We start from the raw sequence: 25,416 nt of genomic DNA on the forward strand, positions 1-25,416 counted from the left end.
CCCAGTGTCCTTATTGTCTTTTTGGTATTTCTCTTGCTCTCTTCCTACACTCAATGCTCCCTTTTCATGTGGCTGTTACTCTGTCAAGCAAAAAGAGTAAAAGTAGTTGAGCCAACAACAGAGCGCACAGTTTAGTTAGAGACAAAGTTATACAACACATACATCTGGTACCTGAGAGGCCTGTTTCTATGGGAAACTGCTACAAAATAGTAAAAAAGATTGAATGCATTCCTTATTTTGCTGAATAAAGTAAGGACGTGAAGGTCTTCACAAAGGATGAGAGATGGAGAAAGAGTGCGACATCCTGAGAACCAACAATAATCTACAAAACAGCTGTTGTTTCAGCGAGGCGAGATCATTTGGAAGAATTGAATATTATTCATTGAGATAGAGAAATAAATGTATTTGGTGATTAGTCTCTAATGACCTATCATGTCAGAGTGGAATCCCTAAATAGGATTTAGGACAGGACCCTGGACACTGGTGGTGGTGAAGATGAAGGTGGAGGTTTGGATTGAGCTCTGAGTTTCTGGATGAGGTGGAAGGAAAATGACAGAGAGCGCAGATTTAAACCACGCAGAGTGGAAGCTGATTGGCTCAAAGAAGGCAGGCAAGAAGATGATTGGACTAGAGTAAAGACGTCAGTACTGAGATTGGCAGCGTGGGAAAGTGGTAGTAATGTAATGAAGAGACTAGCAGCAAAGAATCCAGGATGCAGGCAGATGAGTGACTACAGATCTTCTTTACTTAACTTGCACATAAGCTTCATATCTAATTCCATCCATCCATCTTCCATTTATCCAGTTTAGGATCCTGGAGGGGCGTAGGAGTGTGTCCCAGTTGTCATAGGTGGAGTACACCCTGGATAGGTCGCCAGTCTGTTGCAGGGGTAGCACAGAAATACAGGCAACCATTCACAGTCACATTCATGTCTATGACAAATTTAGATTTGCCAATATACCTGTCATTTCTGTGGACTGTGGGAGGAAGATGGAGTACCTGGTGAAAACCCACGCAAGCATGCAGAAAACACAGACTTTACACGAGCAGCATCGAGCAGCGATTAGACCTGTTACCTGTTGCAAGAAGGTTCAGGGTTCAGACTCAGAGGAGCTCTGTGAATATAGCAATGAAATGTTATAGATCCATTTTGGTCTTTCTTGACTTGATTAGAGTGCACTGGTGCACAGTTGTTAGTGCATAGAAACTGAAACTCAAGCCAGGAGGTTAAAAAAATAGACCTATGAGGCAATATTGTTTCAAGGCACATTTCTGTAGCACACAAATTGCTCAAGAACACTTGTATCTCGTTTTATTTGTTATAAACAAGCGCCTAAAAATAATCTGTGATTACTGTCAGCTTCTCTTGCTTTCTTATTAGCACCGTTTACGTGCATCGCATCTTTAAACTCAGTTTTTCAAAATCTTACGGTGTATCTATAGGTTATGGACTCGTGGTTTGCCAAACAGCAAATATTTGAATGCTTCTGAAAAGAATCCCTCTGAGGCTAACTGAGATTTGAATCGGTACACAAAGCTGAGCATCAGGAATTTTTAATAGCGAGTAATCAAAACCACGCAGCACATTAATGTCTAACCTCGTGTTGTGGATGAATCATCATAGGTGTTCTGTTGACTGAGAGAGCAGCCACACTGATCATTTTATTTTATTAAAGATAGAAGAATTTGGGTCATTTTTGATACCACAGTGTTTGTATGAGTTTGGGAATTGAAGAAGAGTTTAGTCCCAGCAATGGCTATTGACGTCCGACTTAATGGGCGGAGTTCCTTTGTTGGCGTGCAAGAACCTTATAGCACTACTCCAATCAGGCCTTCATGTAGAGTCGGCAGACAGAAGCCATTCCACACTAAAAGGCATGTGAAAACCTGCTGGGGTTTACCAAAAGGCAGCTCTCAAACCATGCGAAGCAAGATCCTCTGCTCTGATTAAAGAAGGATTTAACTGTTCTGCCGCGATTCCATGTGTAGCGAAAACTATGCTCTTGTCATCACTTCATTAGTACCAGCTCAATAGTGGCAGCATCATGCTGTGGGAATCTGTAACAGTGACTGGGAGACTAGTCAGATGGAAAAATGGATGCAAAAAAAGATAAAAACCAAGCAAAAGTTTACATTCTAAATACCCAACAGCCTAAAACCATGCGGAAACTCGGGAGCATCATCGGAAAATATTGTTGATTCGGCCAGTCAGAATCTGGACCAGAACTCAATGGTGCACTTCTAGAGAGACCTGAAATTGGCTGTGCACCAACACTCCCCATTCAGCAGGGACAGGCTTGAATGATTCTGCCAAGAAGAATGAGAGAAACTTTCTGTTCCAAGTGTGTAGTATCACTCCCAAGAAAACTTGAGGATGTTATTGCTGCCAAAGATGTTTTAACCATTCACTAAGTGAAGGGTTTGAATGCTTATGTAAATGAGGTATGTAAATACGAAAACCCCTCCAAAGGCCTGTGTTGCTTGTCATTGTGGAGTACTGTGTTCATTTTCTGTAATAAGTTGATCCATTTAAGGAAGAGGCTCTTCATTTGCATCGTGTGTCTCTACGGCAGCGAATGGCTTAAATTGTGACGCTCCCGTGTACTTTTTAAGTGATGTCGCCTTAGTTGCAAGATCCCGCCCTGTACGCCTGTCAGTCATGCCTCACCTAAGCACGTAACCCGTGCCCTCCTCCAGATTGCTGTCAGATGAAGTTCATAACCTAATTGGAATTAACTTGACACCAAATTTGCAGGGTAAGATTGGGATACCAGTGACACGCTGCCTGTTTCACCTTCGGCCCCAGCGCTTTACAGAGCGGCACAAATTTTTGTGATTTAGAGTCAACAAAATTAGGAAGCCAGAGTAAGCGGTTAAAAAAAACACCACCTGTCAGAATTTCTTTTTTTAAAAATCACTTTTTTTTACTTTTTGGCAGAAAGCCACTACAACATGTCTGCATGAAATCATGGCTCTAAGCTCTTAAAAACATCGTACCCGAAGGTTTTGACAATGCCGTCTAAACAGTTTTCAACAATAAAGCTTAACAACAAAAGAAAAGTTTTTGGGTGCTCACATTCAGGCTCAGTGATGGGCTTTTCTTTGCCTGTGTTCTCTGACATTGATTCACTTTCAGCTTTATTTCCCTTTTTTTTTTTTTTTATCTGGTCTGACTGCTACCTCAGAAAGCCAGGCAAATTATCAGGGAGAAGGATCTTTCTTTGATGGTAGCAAGTTTCCTCAGTGCAGGTAAAGAAATAAGTTTCCTCTTACACTGTTTGTTGGCCATCATAGAGAGTTGCATTGGCTGTGTTTTTAGTTTTTTAAAATACAACAACCATGTGCTTGATGTCCACCAGAACAGCCAGCAGAACCAGCTGAACATTTGTGTTTCTCGTGATTGTATTGGCAGGAGTGATAAATGGAAAGAGCTGGCCTTGAGTTTCTTTTCCTCATATGTGCTCCTTCTGCTGTATTCAAAACAGAAATCTGGTCAAGAGAGCTAGAACACCAACTGTGAGACTATGTTCGTCAGTAGACGATTTATATAGAACATAAAAAGGTAAATTATGTATAAGATGTATATTTCATATATGTCCCGGTGTGTGTTGGACACAGGGCTGCCTGCTGTCACTTATACTTGGAGCATGGAGGACAGTTTATCTCAGGATTTCTTCTCTACTTTTTGCAAGTCCCGTGGGTCTTTTGGCTTCAACAAGCCACGACCTCCAGCTTGCTTGTGTTTTGCAGCTGAATTTGAAAGGGTTGGGACGTACATTTGCACCTCCAAGTCTGAAACCATGGCTCTTAGTTGGAAAAGGAATGGATCAGGAGTGAGTTGCTGACCCATGTGGAGGAGTTTTAGTATCTTGAGGTCTAGGGAAATGGATTGGTGTGGCGTCTTCTGTGATTTTGATGCTGTACCTTTTTGTTTTGGTGGCCAAAAGAATGAGCTTGCTGATACACATGATGGAAATAAGTTGTCTGGGTTCGATCTTAGAGATAATTTGAGGAGCTCAATTACTCAGGAGGAACTAGGATATCTTCTGGGTACCTCCTACGTGGGATGTTCGGGCATGTGCTGCCAGAAGGACACTGCAGGACAGATCCAGGACACACTCAGCTCACTTGGGAATGCATTGGTATCCTGAAGAAGCTAAAAGGGATGGATGGATGGATGGATGGATGCATGCATGGATGGATGGATGGTTGTTTTCCAAAGTCTGCCATAGAGTTACAGACTTCAGGTTTTTCACCTTCCAACAAGGTGTTTATTTCAGTTAATTGTTTTCATAGTATAAAAGTGAAACCTGAAACCTGCATACTGAAGAAAAGTTGTAGTTACCCTAATCTTCTTGTCATAGTTGTTTTATTGTTGCACTTTGAGACAGACAATTGCCAGCACTCTCCTTGATGGTACATTCAAAGACAAATTGTCAGTCAGAAGCTGCAAATCTTATGATTCAATGCAGAGCTTTCTTGTCAGAAAATCAAAGCCTCAGAAAAAAAGACAAAAACACGCATGGGCACTGTGAAATGCACAAGGTTGGTTGTTAGTGTGGTTCAAATTTTGGATTTCAAACGTTGGCAGGGATGAAAACTAAATACGATATGAAGTTAATGGCGCTGAAATTCAGCCATAAAGTTTAACCTCCTGGAAATCCCTTTAAACGTTAAACCCTGTGTGGCCCGGTCATGGGGAATGAGACAGGACACAGGAAATACTCTTTTGTGGGCTTTTTTATTCTCCGACTGTACTCGGAGGAGCACAGTTTTAATTCTGTAGTTTTGAGTGAAACGGCAAAATTTAACTATTCCACTGGCTCAGCCTAAACTGCCTTTCAGGGTCTGAGACAACAGTAACTATCATATGTACATGTTAAATCCAAACAGTATAGACAACAGTAGTGACCTGTCAAGAAACAAATACAACAAAAAAAGAGAAAACAAAACAAATAAACACATTGTTTACATCCCACAACTTCGCAGGTCAACTGGCAATAAAGTGCACTGTAAACTCTCTTTTAAACATACATTTCTATGGGAGAACATCATGAACTCACTTCGGTTTCTCCACACAGCTACTGTGCTAGGACAAGTACACACGCAGGAATCACACAGCAAGTGATCTCCCCTCTGAATCAAACAGAAACATACAGAGTTATGCAAAGTGAGTAAAAGTATAAACTTAACAACTTTGAAATCTGTTAGGACACTGTAACTACTCACGCCAACCCGCTCTTCAGTCCCTTTCACAGCACGTGACCATTAAACATGCACCCGTCGCGCGTTAAGAACTGTACAGAAATGGTCACAAACATGGAGTCATTGCTAAAGAAACTTAGCTAATTACAGTCTACTACAACACTGGTGACAATATTTTGCAGTATGCTACACTTTTTAGCACATTTACCTCGTGTGTAGCTAGCCACAGAATCTTTTGCAGTCTCTAACTCTCCAGTGCTCCCGCTCACAGCGCTCAGTGTGACACAAACTTGAGTGCATGCGTGCTCTGGCTTACGGCGGCTCTTAAAGGGACAGTATACCCCCAAAACGCGAGGTCTAGTCATCACCATGACAACCCTACAACAGACCTCCGGTAGACAGGCAACCAGTCAAAAACACAATTCCCTCTTTTTAAACCCTTTCCATGCGTAGTATTAGTTCACTTGGCTACACCTGCAAACACTACAAAGTAAATAAATGTGGTTTATACATGCTGGAGGTCGAATAATGTGCTTTTAGTCCTTGTATCCTTGTAAGCCTAAATATTACAGAGCGTGAATAAAACCTCCTCAGTCCGATAAATCAGTCTGTGATCAAACCTGGAAGTAGGGATGACAGTATTTCAGCAGAGGACACCGCTCTCTGAAGGTGCAAGTTGGGTCTTTAATCCTCCTCATAAAAACATGGCAAACTCCCCGGATTCAACTTAGGTGAATTCCAGAAACATCCCGTTCTAGTACATTCAGTAATCCGTCTACTTATTTCAAGTTAGCATTTAAATCCATGTTCTTCTGTGTGTGTGTGTTTCTGAACTTGTGCACTCGTTCCTCGCGCTCTTCAAGAGTGGGTTTTTTAATTGCACTTTTACAAACCTTTAATTGCCTCTTCCTTGAGAGTGTTCCTCTAGGGGGTTTCTGGGTCAGTCATCGCCCGGCAGACGTCAGGACAGCACAGGTAAAACGGCCACGTTGTGCCGCTGCAAACAGCCCGAGCCCCTAATTTTATGGTTTTACAACTCGTACCATATGTACGAATGGCCATACATTTCTAAACACTTGCAGGCACACACACATTGAAAGAAATGGGTCCCTCCTCAGGGACACATTGCTGATCTGATATGGAAAGTAAAGGCGGAGGGGGAGGAAGAGTAATAGGGAGTAAATGTGCAGTTCAGAATCTAGGACAAGCTGGGACAAGCACTTCTCCTCTCCTCTTTTCTCCCAGTGTGGTCTTGGTTTACTCTGGTGCTGATAAAACTTGACAGTTCATCTCTCTTCTCTACTGAAAGTTTCTTTTTTTCAAATGTTTTCCACCTGTTTGCCTCTCACATCTGTCTATCTTGAAGCCGAGTTGTCTTTTTAGTTTGCAGATGTCATCTCAGCTCCATCTCTGTCTTAACAGTTGACTGTACGGTGCATTCGATTGCACGGCGTTGCGTGTTTGCGCGGCCTCGCAATTTTTTTTCTTTTTTTACAAATCCACCATTGCTCTTTTTCGCAGCATCCATAATCCCACACACACATAACTTCGCCAGTTTGTTTACAGTGCAATTTGCCTTTGAGCTGGGTGTGAGGTTCAGCGAGGGGAGGAGGGAACTCTTTTTTTATGTCCTAGTTTCTTTGCGGTGGGGACTATTGGATGTTGCACTGTGTCCTTCCTAGCTTTGGCTCAGCCTAGCCTGTCAGGAGAGTGAGGATTAATTCTCTACGGCTGTGTGTGGTTCTTGTGATGATCGATAGATCCAGTCGCTACCTATTTGATAAGGAGGGCACCAAGCTGTTTGTTTTGGCGACAGGAGGGCAGCTCCTGTGAAGTAGCGTTAACAATATGCACAGTACATCAGAGCAGCCCCCGGCAAGAAGCTTAAACAAGCAAAGGGAGCAAAGTGCAGTGTGTGTATATATACTGTATTGTGGGTTACACACAATCCAAGGCTGTGTTTGCACATACTTGTATTGTATGTGTGTCTTGACTGCAGCGCTCTTGCAATGTGTGCCTACATATTTGCACATATGAGAAGCATTAATGTGAAGCAGTCCATCTCCCTTGGTGCAGTGGTCCAGTCTACCGGGCTACTGAAGGCTGATAAAGAGTATGGGTCATACTGCCAGGTGGGACTGTCCATGCCACTTCCTGCTCAGAATCGATAAAGAGCTGGGGGCCTTGAGCCCTTGACGGGCCTGTCAGCACTCACACCATCTTGACGGCAGGGTGAGTCAGCCTGTGCACCGCCAAGGTCAGCCGTAGTTATGAAGAGGTTGAGGATTTGCACTAAGTAAACACACTCTCTTCTCCCTGAGAATACAAAGCAGTCGCGCCATGATAACTGTCAGTGAAAAGAGCAATGCTGACAAAACAGCAAGGCCAGGCTGGAGGACGGAGAGATAGCAGCAAGACAAAAGGTAGGAGGAGGTTAATAGCAAAGGAAGTAAGAGAGAAAGAGAAGGTTACAGAAAGGCAGTCTGCAAAATAGATGAGATAATAATAATTAAGAAAAATCAAAAGATTAAGAGGAGAATCAGACACAAAAGGAAGGTTTCACGCTTGAATTGCTAAGATTCGTGATCCAGATGTGCATCTGCGGTCTGTGTGAAAAGCCCTAATACGCTCTCCTCGCGCTCATTTAAATGCAAGAGCAAAACGAGACGGAGCACAGAATGATGCCGGTGCAGGCACTGAATGAAGATTTGCATTATTATCTGAAAAAAAAGTAATATAAAAATCACAGCACAGTTTTCTGAAGGAGTGAATCATCAAAAGAGCGCTCGGTCAGTGACTGTAGTTCCATCGGATGTTTGAGTGATTATCGTTCAGTCGAACAGACGAATTTGCTCTTTTCATTCAAAAATGCCAAAAGCTTTCTCTCTCCACTCATTCTGCTCATTCTCTCAGAGCAAGGAGCTGATTAATGCGCACGGTAATTACAGTTTAGTAGAAATTAGGGTTTCATATTTCATTAGGAATCATCTATTCGACTCATTCCAGATGAGAGTACACAGAGTAGTCAAGTGATGTTGTTTGATGAGCGAGCGTGTTCGCGTGTTGACGGGGCGCATGCTGCTCTCGCTGAATCCATCTTTAAAGAGAAGATTAAAATCATGGGTTATGTTGTGTAGCTGATTTCTGGTGGCATGTGCGTTTGTAGAGGTTTAAAAGTTTCATTGCTCAGAGTCATGCTAGGAGTTTTGTGTGGCACACACTGACTTTGCACATCCCGATTATAGCAGGTGGAGTGTTTACGGTGGTCATCGTGTTAGTATTGCAAGTTACCATTTTCCAATTAGCTTTAGCAATGAGTGAGGACCCTGACAGCCGTTGGTTTTACAGATATTGGATCATAAACCAGAGGGTTACATACTGATGCAGTTGGTGACAACCTTTTGGCACCTGAGTCTTACTTTCTGATTTATGACTTACCTTTTTCAACCAAAGTCCCAATAAGAAGGCAACTACACACAACTTCCAGCACTTTCTGTGCACCTGTCATAAAAGTAAACAAATAAGAAATACTTTAAAATAAGTCAAAAGTTTCAAACTAATAAATACGTGTCATTTATTAGACAAACAACTAATTGAATTCACATTTTTTTATGCCTAGACGTGAGCCGCCACGCTGGACTTCCCTAAGAACTCAGAAATTAATCAAGCATAGCATTCAAACACTAAAACTAATTTTTCTCTTCAGGGATGCAAGGAAATAACTGTGATTTGGCATCTTAATAAAATAAAAAATCATAATGTGCTTTAATGTGTTTCTGTTTCTTTTATAAATTAGTGCATTTGAAAAGTCATGGATAAGAACAAATTTTGGATTTTAGCATTACAAATATTACTTCAGTTTAAGAGCTTGCACATAACGGTGGATTAACCATGATAAAAAAAAAACATTTTGGTAATTACCAATACTGTTGATTTAAAGCGACTACAACACCTAATACGTTGTACCTAATTGCATTGTATGTGTAGAGAAATACTGGAGACTGTATGTTAAAGATGAAAAGTGATGCTAATATCAAAGTGCCTTAAATCTGCAATCTTTCTTATGACCGTCTCCTTTGGCTGCACAAACAAGACAAATTGGATCCAAATCTATGGAGAATCACTACTTCTCACTTCATTTATGACCTCAGTAAAACTTTTTAGTTCGTGATTTTAATTGCTAGTTTCCCTATCTGTTAGAGCATGATGTCTATTTGTAAATGATGGTGTCATGTAGAGTAAAACAGACAATAAATCAGAGTAGGACTAACAACTAACTGTTTTACTGCTGCTTTACTTTCAGATACAGCCTTCTGGTCTGGTTTAAAATCACCAAAATCACAGATTTGAGTCTTCCAAACAGGACATCACAGGCTAATTGATGACATCATATAGAGTTGGCATCATAAGAACTATAATTAATAATCATCCTTCAGGTAGAGCTGGGCGATATGAGATTTTTTCATATCACGATGTTTTTTTCATTTCAGGCGATAACGATATCTATCACGATATAAGCCAAATAACTATATTTGTAAGATTTAAATGTGCCGTTGCTCACAAGTAAAATGTGAAATAATCAGCAGCTTGTTTTTAATTTAAATATTTATTTCCCATAATAAGTTCAACAGGGTAGATGTACTTAAGGAACATGAGACTTTTTCAGATAAATAAAGGCAAATATTGCAAACTACACAAAAGGCAGCCGCTAAAGCGTTTAAGTTTCAAAAGAGAACAAACGAAACAGACTAAATTGTCAATTCCACTTAGAAACAAAATATTAATTCTAAAAATAAATCTTAGTTTGTTTTACAGAAGAACAGACAAAACTGACTAACTTTTGTCAATATCAAATAAACTGAGAACTAAAAGGAAATTCTCAATCTCTCCTTGTTGTATAGCTGAGCTTTTCAAACAGTTTTAACAGTTACTTTAGTCTGACAAAAGCCGAATGACGAATTAGCGCTTCCAGTCAGAGACTGAGGCTACGTCCACACGTACACGGGTATTTGTGAAAACGGAGATTTTCCGTTTTCGTTTTAAAAAATAATCCCGTCCACACATAAAGGCAGAAATGAAGGAAAACGCTGCTATGAACATGCCAAAGCAGCAGGTGGCGCTAGATTCCTAACCGTGCCGAAATGTTGGCCAATCAGAAGTCTAGAAGCCTCGGTGGGAAAAAGTAAACAAAGCTGCGGCATAGAAGCAGAACCGAGTCGTATGTGTGGAGGGACAGTAACTGTGTGTATATGTAAGCATTTAAACACTGCAGAGAGTAGAATTAACAGTATTGTAGAAATTCATTTCACCGAAACAATAACGCGGCGCACAGTGTGACGCATGCACCAGTTTATTGTATTTCCAGACTTGCTTTCGGCACAATTTACAGTGCACGCTACTCTGTTTTTTGTCAGACTTGAAATAGCCGAAATACCTTCCCACTATGGAACTTCTATGGCTCTTCCGTTCGACAATCTCTCCGGCATTGGAACCATCATCTGTTTTCTCTTCGGTCACGCTCGGTTGATTTTTCTAGTCGGCACACTCATTTCCTCCATTACGCGCTGGCTGCTTCCCAAACAAACACACGTGCGGCTTGGCACTCGTGCTGTACGTAACAAGTCACGCGACGTGACGCTGCGGCTGTGATTGGTTCGGCTCTGCGCTACTTAATTTGGATTGGCTGACCTTTTTTTTTTTTTTTTGAGGACAAGAGCAGCGAGGTCTATCGGGATAGCTTAATTTCTCTATCAGTAAAAGTTATATCGCGATACATATCGTTATCGTTCTATCGCCCGGCTCTACCTTCAGGTATCAGCAAATCTGTTTGCTCAGATTTGGGGGACTAACCTACCCAAAAAAAAAAAGATACCAGCATTCCTGGATCCATGCTACCTGCATTACTCAAACACATTAGTGGGAATGGATAAACTGGCATCTGTGCTCCTGACTCATTGTTTGAGACAGCACACTAAGACTGACAGCCTTTAGAAGCTCCTATCATTTGATGAAATCCCTCAAATTGCTTTACAGCAGAAAGTCATTGAAAAACACCACAAGCCAGACTCTTTCAGCACAAATTGAGCTAAAGCTTGTAGCTCCCAACTCTAATAGTAAAGGCACATACACTGTTGTCAAGAGTGGTTATTGACTCTCTGCCCGCTTATTGCTGTTGAAAATAGATGCGCACATTGATGCTAGTAAGTGAGAACAGCCATCTGCTTTCTTCCTGCAAACAGCAGTGCTCATTAATGAGAAACACTAACAATACCACAATTTTAGATACTGATGAGAGTTTTGTCACACTTGCATGTGTTGTTTAGGAGAAGTGCTTCGTCTGGGGAGGATCTCAAGCCACACGGTAAACGGTGCCTGGTCATCCTGGAGTTCCTGGTCTCAGTGCAGCAGAGACTGCAGCCGGGGAATCCGAAGCAGAAAGAGGACCTGCAGTAACCCAGAGCCCCGTTATGGAGGTCAGACCTGCTTGGGGCCGGCACAGGAGTACCAAGAGTGTAACATTACCCCTTGTCCAGGTAAGAAATCCACAAACATATTCTGTACAGTTAAATACATGAGAGGATTTCAGTTAATTTTATAGTAACAAAGGCATGCATCGATTTAAAAAAAGAAAAAAGACTTTCAGTCACACATTTAAACACACACTCCTCCACACGATACTCGGGCTTCGGCTTTTTTGTTGTGGTCGGGTTTTTCGTGTGATTAATGTATAAGAAGTGCAAAGACAAAATCACTGACCAAATTATCAGGAACCACAAAAGAAATCAGTTGCAGATAAGAGGTGTGACGAAGACCTCAATTTACGCCAAGAATCAAAGAGACAATCCCTGTGGCGCTCCACTGTGTAATTACATTCCTGGGTAATTATGCTGCCAGCTATGGGAGGCCTTATTTTGTTGTGAAAAGCCCTGAGACAATGCATTTTCGACACTCCTCTAGTGGAAGACGGCAAGAGGAAGCTTTCTAATTAAAAGAATACTCTGTCTGACAAGGAAAGTAAGCTGTTTAAATGGAAATCCACTGCTTAGTTTGGCATAAAGCACACCTGGTATCCTGCAAAGGCGGTAAGCAGACAAGCAGGACGTTGTCTTGGATGATTATTAATCAAGCCCCCCTGGAGAACGGCTTTGCTATCTTGCTAAAAGCCCGGATCGGCGCATCGTCTTCTACACCCGCGATCTGTCTTCATAACTGCTGCCAGGCTGCAAGCAAGCGAAAGAGACAAGAGAGTGAATGGCCATCTATACTATTTTTACAGCCTGTTAATTCATTCAGTGAAAGCAGACACCATTCAGCTCCTCAACAGCTTGACCATTCTCGCTAATAGGGTAAGCTGTTATCAGCTGCGAGCTCAGATGAGGACTTTGGATGGATCTCAGAGAATCTGATTTGGTTTCTCCTGGAGGAAGGTTGCCACAGGTGCTCGGCCCTTGAGTGAAACGTTGGGTGAATGTGCTTTGATTTTCCTGCACTGCGTTAATACATGTACCGTAGTACACTTTTTTCTGGGACGTTGACTGGAATAATACCACAGCTACAACATGTTGATGAACAGCTCTGCGCTCCTGTCCCCCAAAGGAAACGACTTGAGCAGCAATGAATACTAATGCACACTCAATTAGCACCCCTCTCAAAGTGAGATATTATTTCGAGGTATCCAAGCCAGGCTGGAAGACCAACTTTAATCCTCCTTTGGTTAGTTTGCTGTGAAGGAGCAGAGGAGACGGGGGGTAAAGCGCAATGCCTACAATCCATCTGCTTTGGAAACAAATGAATCCAGGTTTTTCTTGAGTCTGCACCCGAGATGAGACGATCCGTCATCGAGGGCCAGGGATCGACTTATGTGTCACTCTGTGATAGAGAAATTACACCGAGATGACAAAAAGCATCGGCAACTTCAATTACCTGCACAGCGCTGCCAGCCATCTCCAAGTCTTTAAAAGCAATCGAAAAGGGGATTTCTCTCTGCTACAATGAAGTGAGGTTTTATCCAGATGACTGGCAAAGGATATTTGCGTCTGCTGTGATTCATGTGTAAAGATTACACCATTTTTATTGCTCTCTTTATTCCTCTCCTTTTATTTCTCCCTCTCTTCGTTCTCTCCATTCATCCACCTATTTATGCAGCACGTCTTCTCTGATAGCCTGAATATTCATGTCTTTTAAATGTCTGTTGTTTGGCTTGGCATCACACGAAGAGAGAAGCCATGCAGCGGACTGTGATGCTTCATTTATCTTTATTAATCACAGGAGAGAGTGTTATTCCAACGGTTTAGGGAGGTCAGGCCTTTGCTGTAACAGCTGGGTGAAGCCCAGCTTCTTTCAGTTCAAGACACAAGCACATGTTCTCCGTGCCTCGTACGTGTGTATCAATCATTGGTGTTTCAAAATGGATTAGAGTGACTTCAATTGAAACTGTCTGTTGTAAAGGACTCGGAGATATGAAAACCCTCATTTTTAGCAACCGTTTTATTAGAAAACCAGAAACAGCAGAATTTAGTGACTCTTTCCTGCTGCCTTTATAATATCACCTCACATTTATATTAAAAATGTGCCACTGATATCCCCGGTTTAGTGGACGGCAGCTGGTCATGCTGGTCTTCGTGGTCCAAGTGCTCAGTGACGTGTGGAGGGGGTCACTACATGAGAACACGAACCTGCAGCAACCCCCTGCCAGCCTACGGTGGGGACATCTGCCTGGGTCTTCACACTGAGGAGGCACTGTGCAACACGCAGCCTTGTCCAGGTACTCACACACACACCTTAAAGATAAGCAGCTACACAGGCTCATTGTTTATTTTCTTTAGTTTCTTTGAGCCCCTCAGAGGGCACCCAATGCACCACTAAAATACTCATCCAGTGCAGCACACACACTCACATACACCCATCGGGCAGGCTGTGTGTGAGGTTTGCTGTCATTGCCGTTTCCAGAGAGCTGGTCCAGCTGGTCAGAGTGGTCCCACTGTGACTCCAGCGGCGCCCAGCTGCGTGTGCGTCACTGTAATGTCCTTTTCCCCACTGGAAACCAGTGCTTAGGAAACAGCAGCGAGACCAGGCCGTGCTCTCCTGACTCCAATTTTATACCAGGTGATCACACACACACTTACTTCCTTCCTTCCTTCCTGTGTAGAAAAATCTTGGGCAATCATGCATGACCTAACACACAAGTTTAAACACACACACACGCACACGCTCTTCACTACCCACCACCATATGCCCACAGCAGCAATTGAGTTCATTTGCAAGAATCCCATGATAATGAAATGCGTTATTGATCCCTCTAAGGGACCCGTCTCGTGTCAGAGGTCAGGTTCAGCGACAGGGCAGCGCTTTCGTGGATGGTTGGGGTTATAAGTATTTTGCTCAAGGACTCTTGAGTACGGCAGGTGATTAGGTGGGGGCGTGAACTCGGGTGCTACACTTAAGGGCAGTCCCTCCACCCATTCCAACAATCCTGCTGCCGTATTAGTTTCATTATGAGCCTATGAGTCTTGTCAGGCCATGCAGAAAGCACTTACACAAGCAGTTTTGCATTTCTCAAATGGAAGAAATTGCTCCTGCATGCTGTTTGTATCCAGTCAATGAGGTATTTTTGCTTGCCTCTCTGTATGTGGTGTTTCCATAATAATGATATTACCTTTAATGTTGAAAGCTCTTTCCTAATGAGAATAGTTATACTGTTAAGGCAAGAGCGTGTGGGAGTGTTTTTGCCACTTGTGAACAACTTATTAACAACTTCTTAAATGTCAATTCAAAATAGTTGAGCAGAATGTTAGGTACAAGAAAATAAGATAGACGTTATTGATTGCACACAGGGAGCTAACTGCTCACCGGGGCTGCCAACTTGCAGAGACGCCCACCGTCAGGCTCCGTCTCACAGTCTCAGGCTGCCTAAACAAATCTCATATCAAATAACAGTAGATGTCTTCTCTTGCCATTGAATGTACTACAGGTTAAAAAAATAGGAGAAGACATTTTGTGTTTTGCTCACAGCTGTTTGTAGGAGTCTTCACCTTTGAGGTTTATTTAATATACGTAACTTCACCGACAGAATCTATACGTGCACGACAGAAGTTTCAGTATCACTTTATTATTATCAGTCGAGATCTAATATTAGGTAGGCTTGTGTGTAGGCATGCTTATAAGCTGCAGTTATATTTTATTTGACTACCTTTCTCAGGTTCAGTCTTGATTTTTAGCTGTTTCTGCTCTCCCAATTCAAAAATACTCATGTTTATCATGCATAGATAGACCCCCATAAATAGGACAGGACTCAGTAGTTAGAATAAAGACTAATTTTACTGTACTATAAGTTGCTGTCATTCAGTAAACCTTGATTAGATTCTTGTCAGCAGCACAGCAGCATATTAATTGTTTGGTGTATTGTTGTGCTTTGGGACTTGTCTCAAGGATACACTCAAATACATCCCGCCCTCTTTGTCTAAGGGCAATCTTAGAAGTCCGTCCCATCAATTTACAGCTACAGCTACCCAAAGCAGTGGCACCTTTTCATTTAGATGGTCGTTTTATAGGTTTAAAATATTGAAAATAATGAGATTCATCTTCCAAAAATTATTGTCCTAATCAGGAAAATAACTGGTTATTCTTCAATCAGCTTTTTATGTTTTCAAGAGTTCTTAACATAGCCTTTGATTTCTACTTATTGTGTATTGTCATTAAAACTGCATGTTCAATGGAAATTCAGCAATCTCACAAGCTGATGATCCATTTAGATGACACTAAATGAAGGAACACATTGTTCTTTTATTGCAGCCTAAAGCTGGGCAGTCCTAGAGAGAGGTGTGATTTCAGGCTGCTCTGTGTTGGCAAGTTCAATGCTACCTGTCGACTGATAAAAAAACAAAGAACAGGACAAAGCTGCGACATTAGCAGAGGGTATTCTGAATCAGGGCTTAATGTAACCCCACTAACTCAAACTGGTTAGTTGATGATCATTCATCCCGGTTAAAAACCATTTTAGCTTGTATTTCCAAGTGTGAAATAAATAAATGAAATGAAATGAAAATAATGTCTATTTATTGTTGATAAAATCCTACTTTGATTTAGAGATAGGATTAAGCTGAGAGTAATCAAATCAAGTTTGCATATGCAACACATTTGAAAACAACTGAAGTTGATTAAAGTGCCATACACGTTGCATTGCAAGTCATGTCACAAATATGTGCAAAAAAGCAAGACACAAAAGAGAATTTACAAGATCAATGGGTGCAGAAAGCAAACATGATATGGGATGGAAGTAAGACAGAAGAGAAAAATGGCTAATGCGCCTAAGAACAACTCATGGTGGTTGGAAACATCTTAAGATGTTTCCTGAACCGAGGGGTTAAATGATTATGAGAGGGAGGTTTTTACAGAGCTTTAAGAAGTTAGGAAAATCCTTTCCTTTTAAAACCTCAGCATACTTACTGTAAAACCACATGCACATTATCTCACGCACACACCATCAGTATTGACATCTGCTTAGACAGGCATCTCCCTATCGACAGCCAGTAATGTGAGACACAGAAAAGTATCGATCTCTGCTACACGGAGATCAGTGAAACTTCTCCCTTTATCTGAGGATTCTTGTGCTGATGTTATTCACATTGTGTTACAGGGAACACTGGGACGGCTGCGTCTGCAAAAGCTACCCATTCACGAGTAAAGTCCCCGGGTCTAGAAACTTCAGGGATCATTAGTTATCAGACAGAATAAACATTTGATTGAAACATGGATTTGTAACCTTTTCTGTATTAATTAGCAGGCGTATAATACTCACGAGTACCTTCACAGATCTTTGTAGAATTGCCCATTTGCCTTTATACCTTATCATCCATCCCATTTTATGGGAAAGGTAGTCCATTAGGGTTCATTAGCAATGTCTTGTACTTCATTTCCTTTAATGGGAGCTGATACTTTTCATAAACCACTCCAGGTGCCACAGCTGTGATTAGCTTGTGGAGTTTTTCACGATAATCTGTGCCGTTCATCCCCACATTCACCTTCAAGGGTTCACTTTGTCATGCTAACAGGGGAGAGTATATGTGTTTGGCTGTATCCCTGATACCTCTGCCTTTTCTTGTTGTTTCTTTTTCCTTTGCCAGAAGTCTCGATCGCACGCTCCAGTCAGGAGGAGAGGCGCTGTGGAGGTAATTTATATGTGTGTGTGACAGAGGGGGTGAGATACAGAGAGGGGGGATATAGCACCTGGCAGAAAACACGTACAGTATCATGGGCAACAAGATAGCTTTGCAATCCTGCTTAGCCGCACTGAAACTCTCAAGTAAATACATCCAAGAAGCAGGAAAGAAGAAGGTGGGCAGAGCTGATCTTATGCTAGCTTTTTTTTTTTTAATGCTTATTTTCTGCCATAAATAAAGCTCTAATTTCAAACTATCATATTCTGAGCACTCATCAAATTCTAAATGTATTATTATGTTAAGACTAAGGTTAAGTGAGTACTTAAATGATGACTCATTTGCTATTATCAGCTGCTAATAGCTGTTACAGTGTTGCAAAGGGTACAGCAAATAGCATCTATTAAGCGTTTATATTTTTTCTTTAATCTTCTTTTCTCGTGCACACAGTGTGTAAACAGAGCATGTCATCTCCGTGACAGATTGTTTTCTTCTTGCACAAAACAAAGAAGGGGGGAAAAAATAGCAGCAACAAAAGATTATCTATTTTCTTCAGCGATACAGAAGGGTCTTTTTTACTGTAAGACACTCCGTGGTTACCGTATGAATTGCTGCTTCAATTGCGCTTCTGCCATCTGAATCAGCAGAGAATTACCCGCAGCCTCTCGCTCTCCTTCCAGACTTCAACCTCTTCCACATGATTGCCGTGGGGCTCAGCAGCTCCATTCTTGGCTGTCTGGTCACCCTGCTGGTCTACTCGTACTGCCAGCGCTACCAGCAGCAGTCGCACGATGCCACCGTCATCCATCCCATTTCAGCCGCGCCGCTCAACACCAGCATCACCAACCACATCAACAAACTGGACAAGTACGACACCGTGGAAGCCATCAAGGTCTGTAGACTTTATTTGCCCCGGGTTCGCCGCGGGTCACGCTTGACAAACGTCGAGCTATTTACAGGCAACATTTCCTTACTGTTTGACTTAATCAGCTGACGTCCCCACTCTGAGTCAGTGAGCAACGGTTTGCCTCTTCCCCGGGTGTCAGCTGTGATTAAATGCACTTCTTACTGCATGACTCTCACTGTCACGCCACCTCCTGTCGTGCTCAGACACTCTCTAGTTGTGTAACAGATAGGCAGCTGTGCGTTCATCCTCACTCCCTGTGCCTCTGCTGTGTGTCTCAGTGTGCGACTGTTCTGTGTCAGTGGTCATACACTGCTTTCTCATAACATACAAAAGTGCAATTACTTATTAGAGCGAGTAGGAAGTCGGTGAAGAGGCTTTGCATCTGCACATTTGCCTGCTTCTTTGTGTCATTATTACATCCTAAAGTGCAGGCAGAAAGTCAGATGTGTGAGAGCCAGTGAAGGAGATCCAGCTAGTCTCAACGCACAAGCAGCCTCTTATCCACATCTAGATCAGGCCTTTACTGCCAGACTGGGCAGCTGATTACTATTTGTCCACAGATACCCCATACTCCAGCTGGGCTTTTCCAGGTTCCCGGTGCTCTTTATTAAAGGTTTAAAAGATAGTCTAGTGGAGCTCACTAGAGATAGGCAGCTATTCTAGATGTAAAAGTTGTTGTTTTGGCACAAACAAGGAATGTTTTTAGTACTACTTTATGTTTCAAGTAAACATGTCAACCAGTGATGCACACAGTTTTAGCATTAGCATTCCTAGCATTTCCTAGCAAATGTACTGCAGTTCAGCCTGTACAAAAAATAGTAGCTGTTTTTTGAAACAAAAAGGTCCTCGATGTCAGGCCCGCACGCGAAAGCAGCTTCACATTTCCAGGCGTCTGAAGTATAATAAAGTGTAATTTAGTTCTAGCATTAATCTGTTTTTCAGCGTAGCTTGCATTCATTTCAAACTGCAGGATTCACTTTTAACTTCACAATAGAGGATGATTATCCGGTCGTTAAGTCTGACATCACTAGCCGTGTCTGGGCCTAAACTCCGCTGCAGGTCCATATATCAAACGATCACTATGGCATTACTGAGAGTTGAAAAACTCTCTAAAGTCTTTCATCTTTAATAAAATGATCAGCGTTCTGCTCTACCAGGTGTAACAATTGAGTTTAACATCCAGGCATCCATGAAAACGGAATTTATGACATTTAACGGAGTTAGAAGTTAGCAGGAAGTTAGCTCGCTAGCTTCTATCTAAATACAATATAGCATATCCTGACTGCGGGGTTTTGGAAACAAATTAAAACGTACAGCTCTGTTATCACTTCCAACATAAATGAAGACAGAAAACTAAACAGCAGTGACGTTTGTAGGCTTACTGAAGTTTGGCTAGCTGGTATGTAATGATGTGCTACGTGACTGCTAGCGACACAGCTATGTTAGCATAATATAAACAAGCTAACTTTTTTTCCACTCGATAAAAGTTAACGTGAGTGTTCTCGGTGGTCAGGAACAAATGTAATCGCATGGCAGGATGCTGTAAAAGGACCAAACTTCAGCCAGGAGAACAACTGAGATAATCCATCCACAATACGAGGTTAGTCATTCATATACTGCTGCATGGGCTGGGCTGTAGTTACATCCTAAGATTTTAAAAACTGAGCTTAAATAAATGATTAGCGGTAATAAAAGCCGAGGGAGGTCAACAGTGATCACTGACTGTTTTAAGAGCTTTTTGAGATTAAATAGAAGAAAATACAAAACATTAAACATGTTAACAACACAAAAGCCATATTAAACGCAGTCTACTTTAGGCCCAGAAGTAGGATACGTCACGTCATCACTTAACGACCGGATAGGAAATTGGTGACTTCTGTATGCCCATATAGACATCTCATTAAAAACTTCTTTCAAACTTTCTTTCAAACTGCAGGATTCACTTTTAACTTCACAATAGAGGATGATTATAGAACCATTGTGTTTGGGTCATGTGATAACGTCTCAGGTATTGCTGGCTGAGGTTATGAGTTTGTAAACTGACGCACACAGCGCCTGTGTGTACCATTCAGAGCTTGATTTCAGACATACGTAAACACATCAGAGAGGGTATTTCATATTAAACAATGGCTTTTTTTATTCAAAAACCTATGGAGCGTCGCTTGTAAAGTGAAACATGCTGAAATTAACGGCAACATTTTTCCATATTTAGCTCTAAACCTTCCAAAAACATGTTTTTTCAAGTCATTTTTTACAACATTTAGTAAAATATTTGCAACTTTTCATATTTAAAACACAATTTTAAACGTTAAGTCTAAATGTTAAACATTAAATCTAAATGTTAAATCTAAATTACGAAAACCTCCAGATGCCTCTAATAAAATAATAAAGATCTCACCGTGTAGACATTATAAATGAAAAGTATCAGTTCTACACACTGGTTTCCAATGCTGAAATATCCAAAGGTTATTCCACTATAGACTGGATATAAGATCAACATGGTCACTCACAGGTTTGTGAAATATTTTGAAGCCTAGGGGATGGGTTTGACTGAGAAAAACAACATTCATAAGCTAGCAATTTATTAATCACAAAATATCCCTGTTCTAAAAAATAAGCACCATACTGTATTAAATAAGACTTGAAATTAGTATTTGAAGCCATAGACTCACAGATTCAAGTGTTTGCATAGGTCACAAATAAAGTGATAGTGTTTTATTGACTTTTTTATGTAACTAGAAAAGTCACCCCCTGCTGGCCATTAGAGGGAATTGATATTTCATCCGTGTTTTGATTACAGTCTATGATTGGCATACCTCCTGTGATTAGCTGGTTAGCTGTGATCAGGTTGTGACTATTGTGAGGGAGGACTTAGTGAACAGTTATTTGAACATCTTTATCTTCAGGAGTTGAACAGTCAGTATGATACTACAGGAATCCAGATAAATAAGCACTTTTTTAACAGCTTTGCGTTCCTTTGCAAAGGTTTTTTGATGCTGTACACCATCAGGGGGCACATTCACTATCAGAAACTGTCTATATTATGAACTAAGTGAATACCTGGATCTCTGTTTGCAAAACCACTTCACAGTTATGAAAATGTTTTGTATAACTGTCAGAATGTGAACAGATCCGCTGGCTCGAAGCAAACTTCTCTGAATGTTATTTCGTTGCAAAATGAAGGTGTGAGGAGCTTCATCTGTCATGCAATTAGAGTCAGGAGCACAGAGCATAATTCAGTTAGAGCAGTTGCAGATAGAGGAGGATATGAATATAGACACTCCATGCGAAAATACAAAAGGAGGTGCCTGACAATTGAATAATGTGTGATTTTCCAGAAGCACATTCTGCCTCCAGCCCTCTCTCTGTGGGCCTAAACAGTTCAGATGTTGCAGTGAATTTTCAACCATTAAGTGTGCAAAACCATAACATGCTTCTTTTAGGTGTGTACAGGAAGGACTCGTGAACACCTGACGTCGTATTTTAGCAGATTTGGCTCAGATCCTGATGTTGATGATGCATTTGTCGTTGTTGTTATTATGCACAGTGTATCACAGACACACTTCATACCGGTGTCCTGGAGTATTTGCAGCTGTATAGTTTATGATCGCAACGCTCACCGTTAAGCTGCACTTTTATGTACAGTGTATCATATTTCCAGGCTTCCTGTAAAACAGAATATGGCCTTAGGGTTTCTCTGAGATGACTCTTGCCCGTTCCTCTCCTCCTTGCAGCCAGATGTGTCGGTACTCTTGCCCTTGGACGACCCCGCCATGCACCAGCCTCTCTCTTCTAATATGGGGGTGTCTATGCGTGGACTGGAGATTTTCTACTAACCACTGACCTCTACAACATCTCGCCTTTTGACTCTTCCCCCCCAACAGCAATTTGACCCAAACCACTACTACTTCTGCTACTGCTACTACTACTGCTACATCCTGTTCCCCACCGTGCCCCGCCCCTCCACTTCCTGTGGCTCTTCCTGTGTGTGGCAGGTTGGAGTACAGTACTCTAGTTTCTCTTTCTCTGCTCAGACCCTTTTCATCCCTCCATCACGAAACCCTCCCTTCTCCTTCGCAGCTTGTGAGAAGGCAGTGTATCCCATCTTTATGTTTCTCTTAAAAGCGCCTCCATGTGCATGTTTTTTTCTTTCCGTGTCCGTATTCCTTGTTTTGTTTCTTACTTGATGGTTTTGATTTGTTGGGTTCTTTTATTAAACTCCTCTGTTACCTCTCTTTCACTGATTCTACTTTATAGTTAAAGATACGTTTGTTTACAAATACATACAAATATAATCACTCCTGAGCCAATTAAAAGCATTTAAGGCAAGATGAAGTAGGTGATGCTAACAAGCATCGTAGCACATCTGTTTGAAAGCAGCCATGGGGCCACCTACAGAGACACATAACCGTCTCCGGGGCGGCAGGAGAGTTGATTGCATTCCCTTTGTGTGCAAATCACATAATGGGAATGAAGCAAAATATATGAGTTTTTTGTCCGGCACACTTGTTCCCTATCAGTGTCAGTCGGAAGCATCCATCAGCTGCAAACGCAGCATCATCAAGTGTTCAATTACGGTTGCCCCCAAGGGACTCCCAGCACACACTCCACTACAGCAGACTGGAAATGAACACATCTATTTGCCAAATTGCTGATGTTGTATTGAGCACCACATCAGAGGCATCACTCCATGTTTACCATGTCACGCGGGGACAGAGAAGATGCCCCCATGGCTCATCCTTATTGTTTAACAGAAAAGTGACTCTCACATGATCAATTTTTATGGCTTAGATTGTCCTGAGGACCAACAATCCAAGGGCCATAAAAACTGCTGATGCTGTGTATTAGAGATGACAGAGGTGGACATACGGATGCGCATCAAAATAATTTAGCCCTGTGGTGGCTTATCATTTTTCCAGCCTGTTTGCAAATGCTTTGACCTTGCACTGTGGAAAGTATGTTTCATTCACTGAGCAGCCCCTCATTGATTTGTGTTGCTCCCTTTTTTTATTTCGGGGAGGGTTGCTAGATGGATTTGCTTTTACCTTGCCATCTGGGCTGAATAATCACTCGATCCATGCGTCGGAAACAAGTCCGTACTGACTCAGCTTCCTTCCTTCTCTCCTTCTTCTCTTTTTTCTTCTTATGTTCACAGGCCTTCAACAAAAACAATCTGATTCTGGAGGAAAGAAATAAGTATTTCAACCCACAGCTTGCCGGGAAGACCTATACCAATGCATACTTCACCGACCTCAACACCTACGATGACTATTAACCCTCGACACCTACCTTATCATCAAATCTGACTTTTTTCTTTTCTTTGTGCTTTGTATTGAGATTCGTCACACCACGCGTGGGACAAGCCCAATCTGAGACTCTATGGCAGCTGGTATGTAATTAAACACAGACACACAGTGTTGCCAACAGAGGGAAATCCCCACTTTCTCTCAGGTGCCTTGAGGTACACTTGGAAAGCTCAATGTTTTGGGGGTATATCTTGCCTTGACTCTTACTGAGAAATAGACAACTGGATTTCCTGATGTGGATTAAACAAAAACAAAAGAAACAAAAAAACAACAAAAAACTAAGAAGGGAAAAAGAAGAACTCACGTCAACGAGACTTTGGGAACCGTATCCCTTTTAACTTTCCTGTGACGCCTCTAAAACAGACCTGTATTTGTAATGATTGGAAATAACCACAAATTGCTTTGCATGACTTCATCTGATGTGTTTTCTCTGCCTTTCGGTTTGATTTTGCATGATCGATCGCATTCTATGGTGTAGGGGGCATTTTGATTTTTGGGGTTTTTTGCTGGGCTTAGATTCAGGGCTGGTTTTGGATGTCATAAAAAAAACAAAGGCTGCGGTGATGCCTGGTGGATTTACTGCAGCAGCAGTCTCCAGGCAGATCAATATCTACCCCCAGCCCCAGAATCAGGATGTAGTTATTTGAAGTCTGTGGTCAAGTTTGTCCATGTTTTTCTTTAGTTTGCTTTTCGTTCCTCTAGCAGCTAGAAGTGTTTAAACTTTCAATGTAAAATTATTTTCTCTTTTTCATTTTGCTTTTAAAGATTACATGTTTTTCTTTGTTTGTTTTGTACAGGAAGTTCAATTTGAATCCCCTGTCTGCGGGTTTTCTAAATACATTTATTCGGTGTCTCAAGTGTTAAAAGAACATTTTCCTTTAAAAAAAAAAAAGGTTTATGTACGTTCTGGCAAGTAATTGGGAGTATTCATTTCAGCCTGCATCAAGTTTCGTCCTCGTCATTGTACTTTTTATATATTTTTTGTAAAAAAAATGTTTTTGAATTTTGATAGTGCTCATTATTATTCTTTGGCTTCTGAGCTAAGTGTTTGTGAGAGCAGGCATTTGCTGTACAGATGGTGCAAAGTAGCAACTACTGTTCTCCTGAAAACCCAACTGGAGTGCTACTCATATACTGTAAGATGACATTCAATCATTAAGTTGAGATCTTTCTGTTCAGAGTGTATAACCAAATATTAGGTTATTCAATGGTTTAGTTGCGACTAACTCTTTTTACATGTTTGCTTGTGTTACTGTGCATAAATTAAAATTGCTTCGTACACAAACTTGTCAAGGTGTGAATTATACACGTTTAGTTTCTTGCAGTTTCATCTGTAAAGTGTGAAAGCGATACATCACATGACTGCTTATTACCTGTGTGGCTCTAATGAATGACATAAGGAGGAGAAAACAGATTATTTAAAGCTGCTATTCCCAACCAGGGCCCTATTTCAGGAAGCCGGTTTAGAAAACTCAGAGTGAAAAACGATACTCAGGGTTGAGTAACCCCGAACTGTCCAACTCAGAATATTCGGTTTCAGAAAGGCTGATAACAATTAGTTCAGTCAACGCGGAGTTGCTTTAACCCCAAGTTAAGCGCACGCACGAGGATACATAAAGCCCTGATTAGTGGAGCACAGATTAAGCGAGTCACCATGGAGACGGAGGGAAAGAAGGCGCGGTCAATGTATTTTACAGCGCTTGAGGCCGAAATTCTGATGGCAGCATATGCCGATAACATGCAAATTTTGCGGAAAAAAAGTAACACAGCCTCAGCTGCAAAAGAAAGGGAGCATGCATGGCAAAACATAGCCGACAGAGTCAATGCGTGAGTGTTAATTTAA

At 41.6% G+C, this 25,416-nt stretch overlaps 1 protein-coding gene and 1 long non-coding RNA gene across 3 annotated transcripts in view; one reads left to right on the top strand and one right to left on the bottom strand.

Annotated features, from left to right (window-relative positions):
* sema5a (sema domain, seven thrombospondin repeats (type 1 and type 1-like), transmembrane domain (TM) and short cytoplasmic domain, (semaphorin) 5A) overlaps positions 1 to 24,860 on the top strand; it is a 155,930-nt gene extending 131,070 nt beyond the window's left edge. The window contains exons 17-22 of one of the 2 annotated variants that reach the window (XM_080864489.1): positions 11,529 to 11,738; positions 13,799 to 13,969; positions 14,155 to 14,310; positions 17,328 to 17,372; positions 18,041 to 18,252; positions 23,423 to 24,859. In XM_080864489.1, coding sequence (XP_080720615.1) covers positions 11,529 to 11,738; positions 13,799 to 13,969; positions 14,155 to 14,310; positions 17,328 to 17,372; positions 18,041 to 18,252; positions 23,423 to 23,542 — 914 coding nt within the window. In that variant the 3' untranslated portion in view covers positions 23,543 to 24,859. Of the gene's footprint in view, positions 1 to 11,528; positions 11,739 to 13,798; positions 13,970 to 14,154; positions 14,311 to 17,327; positions 17,373 to 18,040; positions 18,253 to 23,422 lie in introns of both variants that reach the window. The other variant, XM_080864490.1, reaches the window with a different exon arrangement.
* Positions 4,693 to 5,671, bottom strand: LOC308385519. Its single transcript, XR_013969537.1, has 3 exons — positions 5,414 to 5,671; positions 5,230 to 5,297; positions 4,693 to 5,136 (listed from the first exon to the last, which is right to left on the bottom strand). It is a non-coding gene; the product is annotated as an uncharacterized lncRNA (long non-coding RNA).
* Positions 24,861 to 25,416: the final 556 nt, after the last annotated feature.

Source organism: Rhamphochromis sp. 'chilingali', assembly GCF_963969265.1.
Source record: "Rhamphochromis sp. 'chilingali' genome assembly, chromosome: 18".
In the NCBI taxonomy this organism is placed as follows: domain Eukaryota; kingdom Metazoa; phylum Chordata; class Actinopteri; order Cichliformes; family Cichlidae; genus Rhamphochromis; species Rhamphochromis sp. 'chilingali'.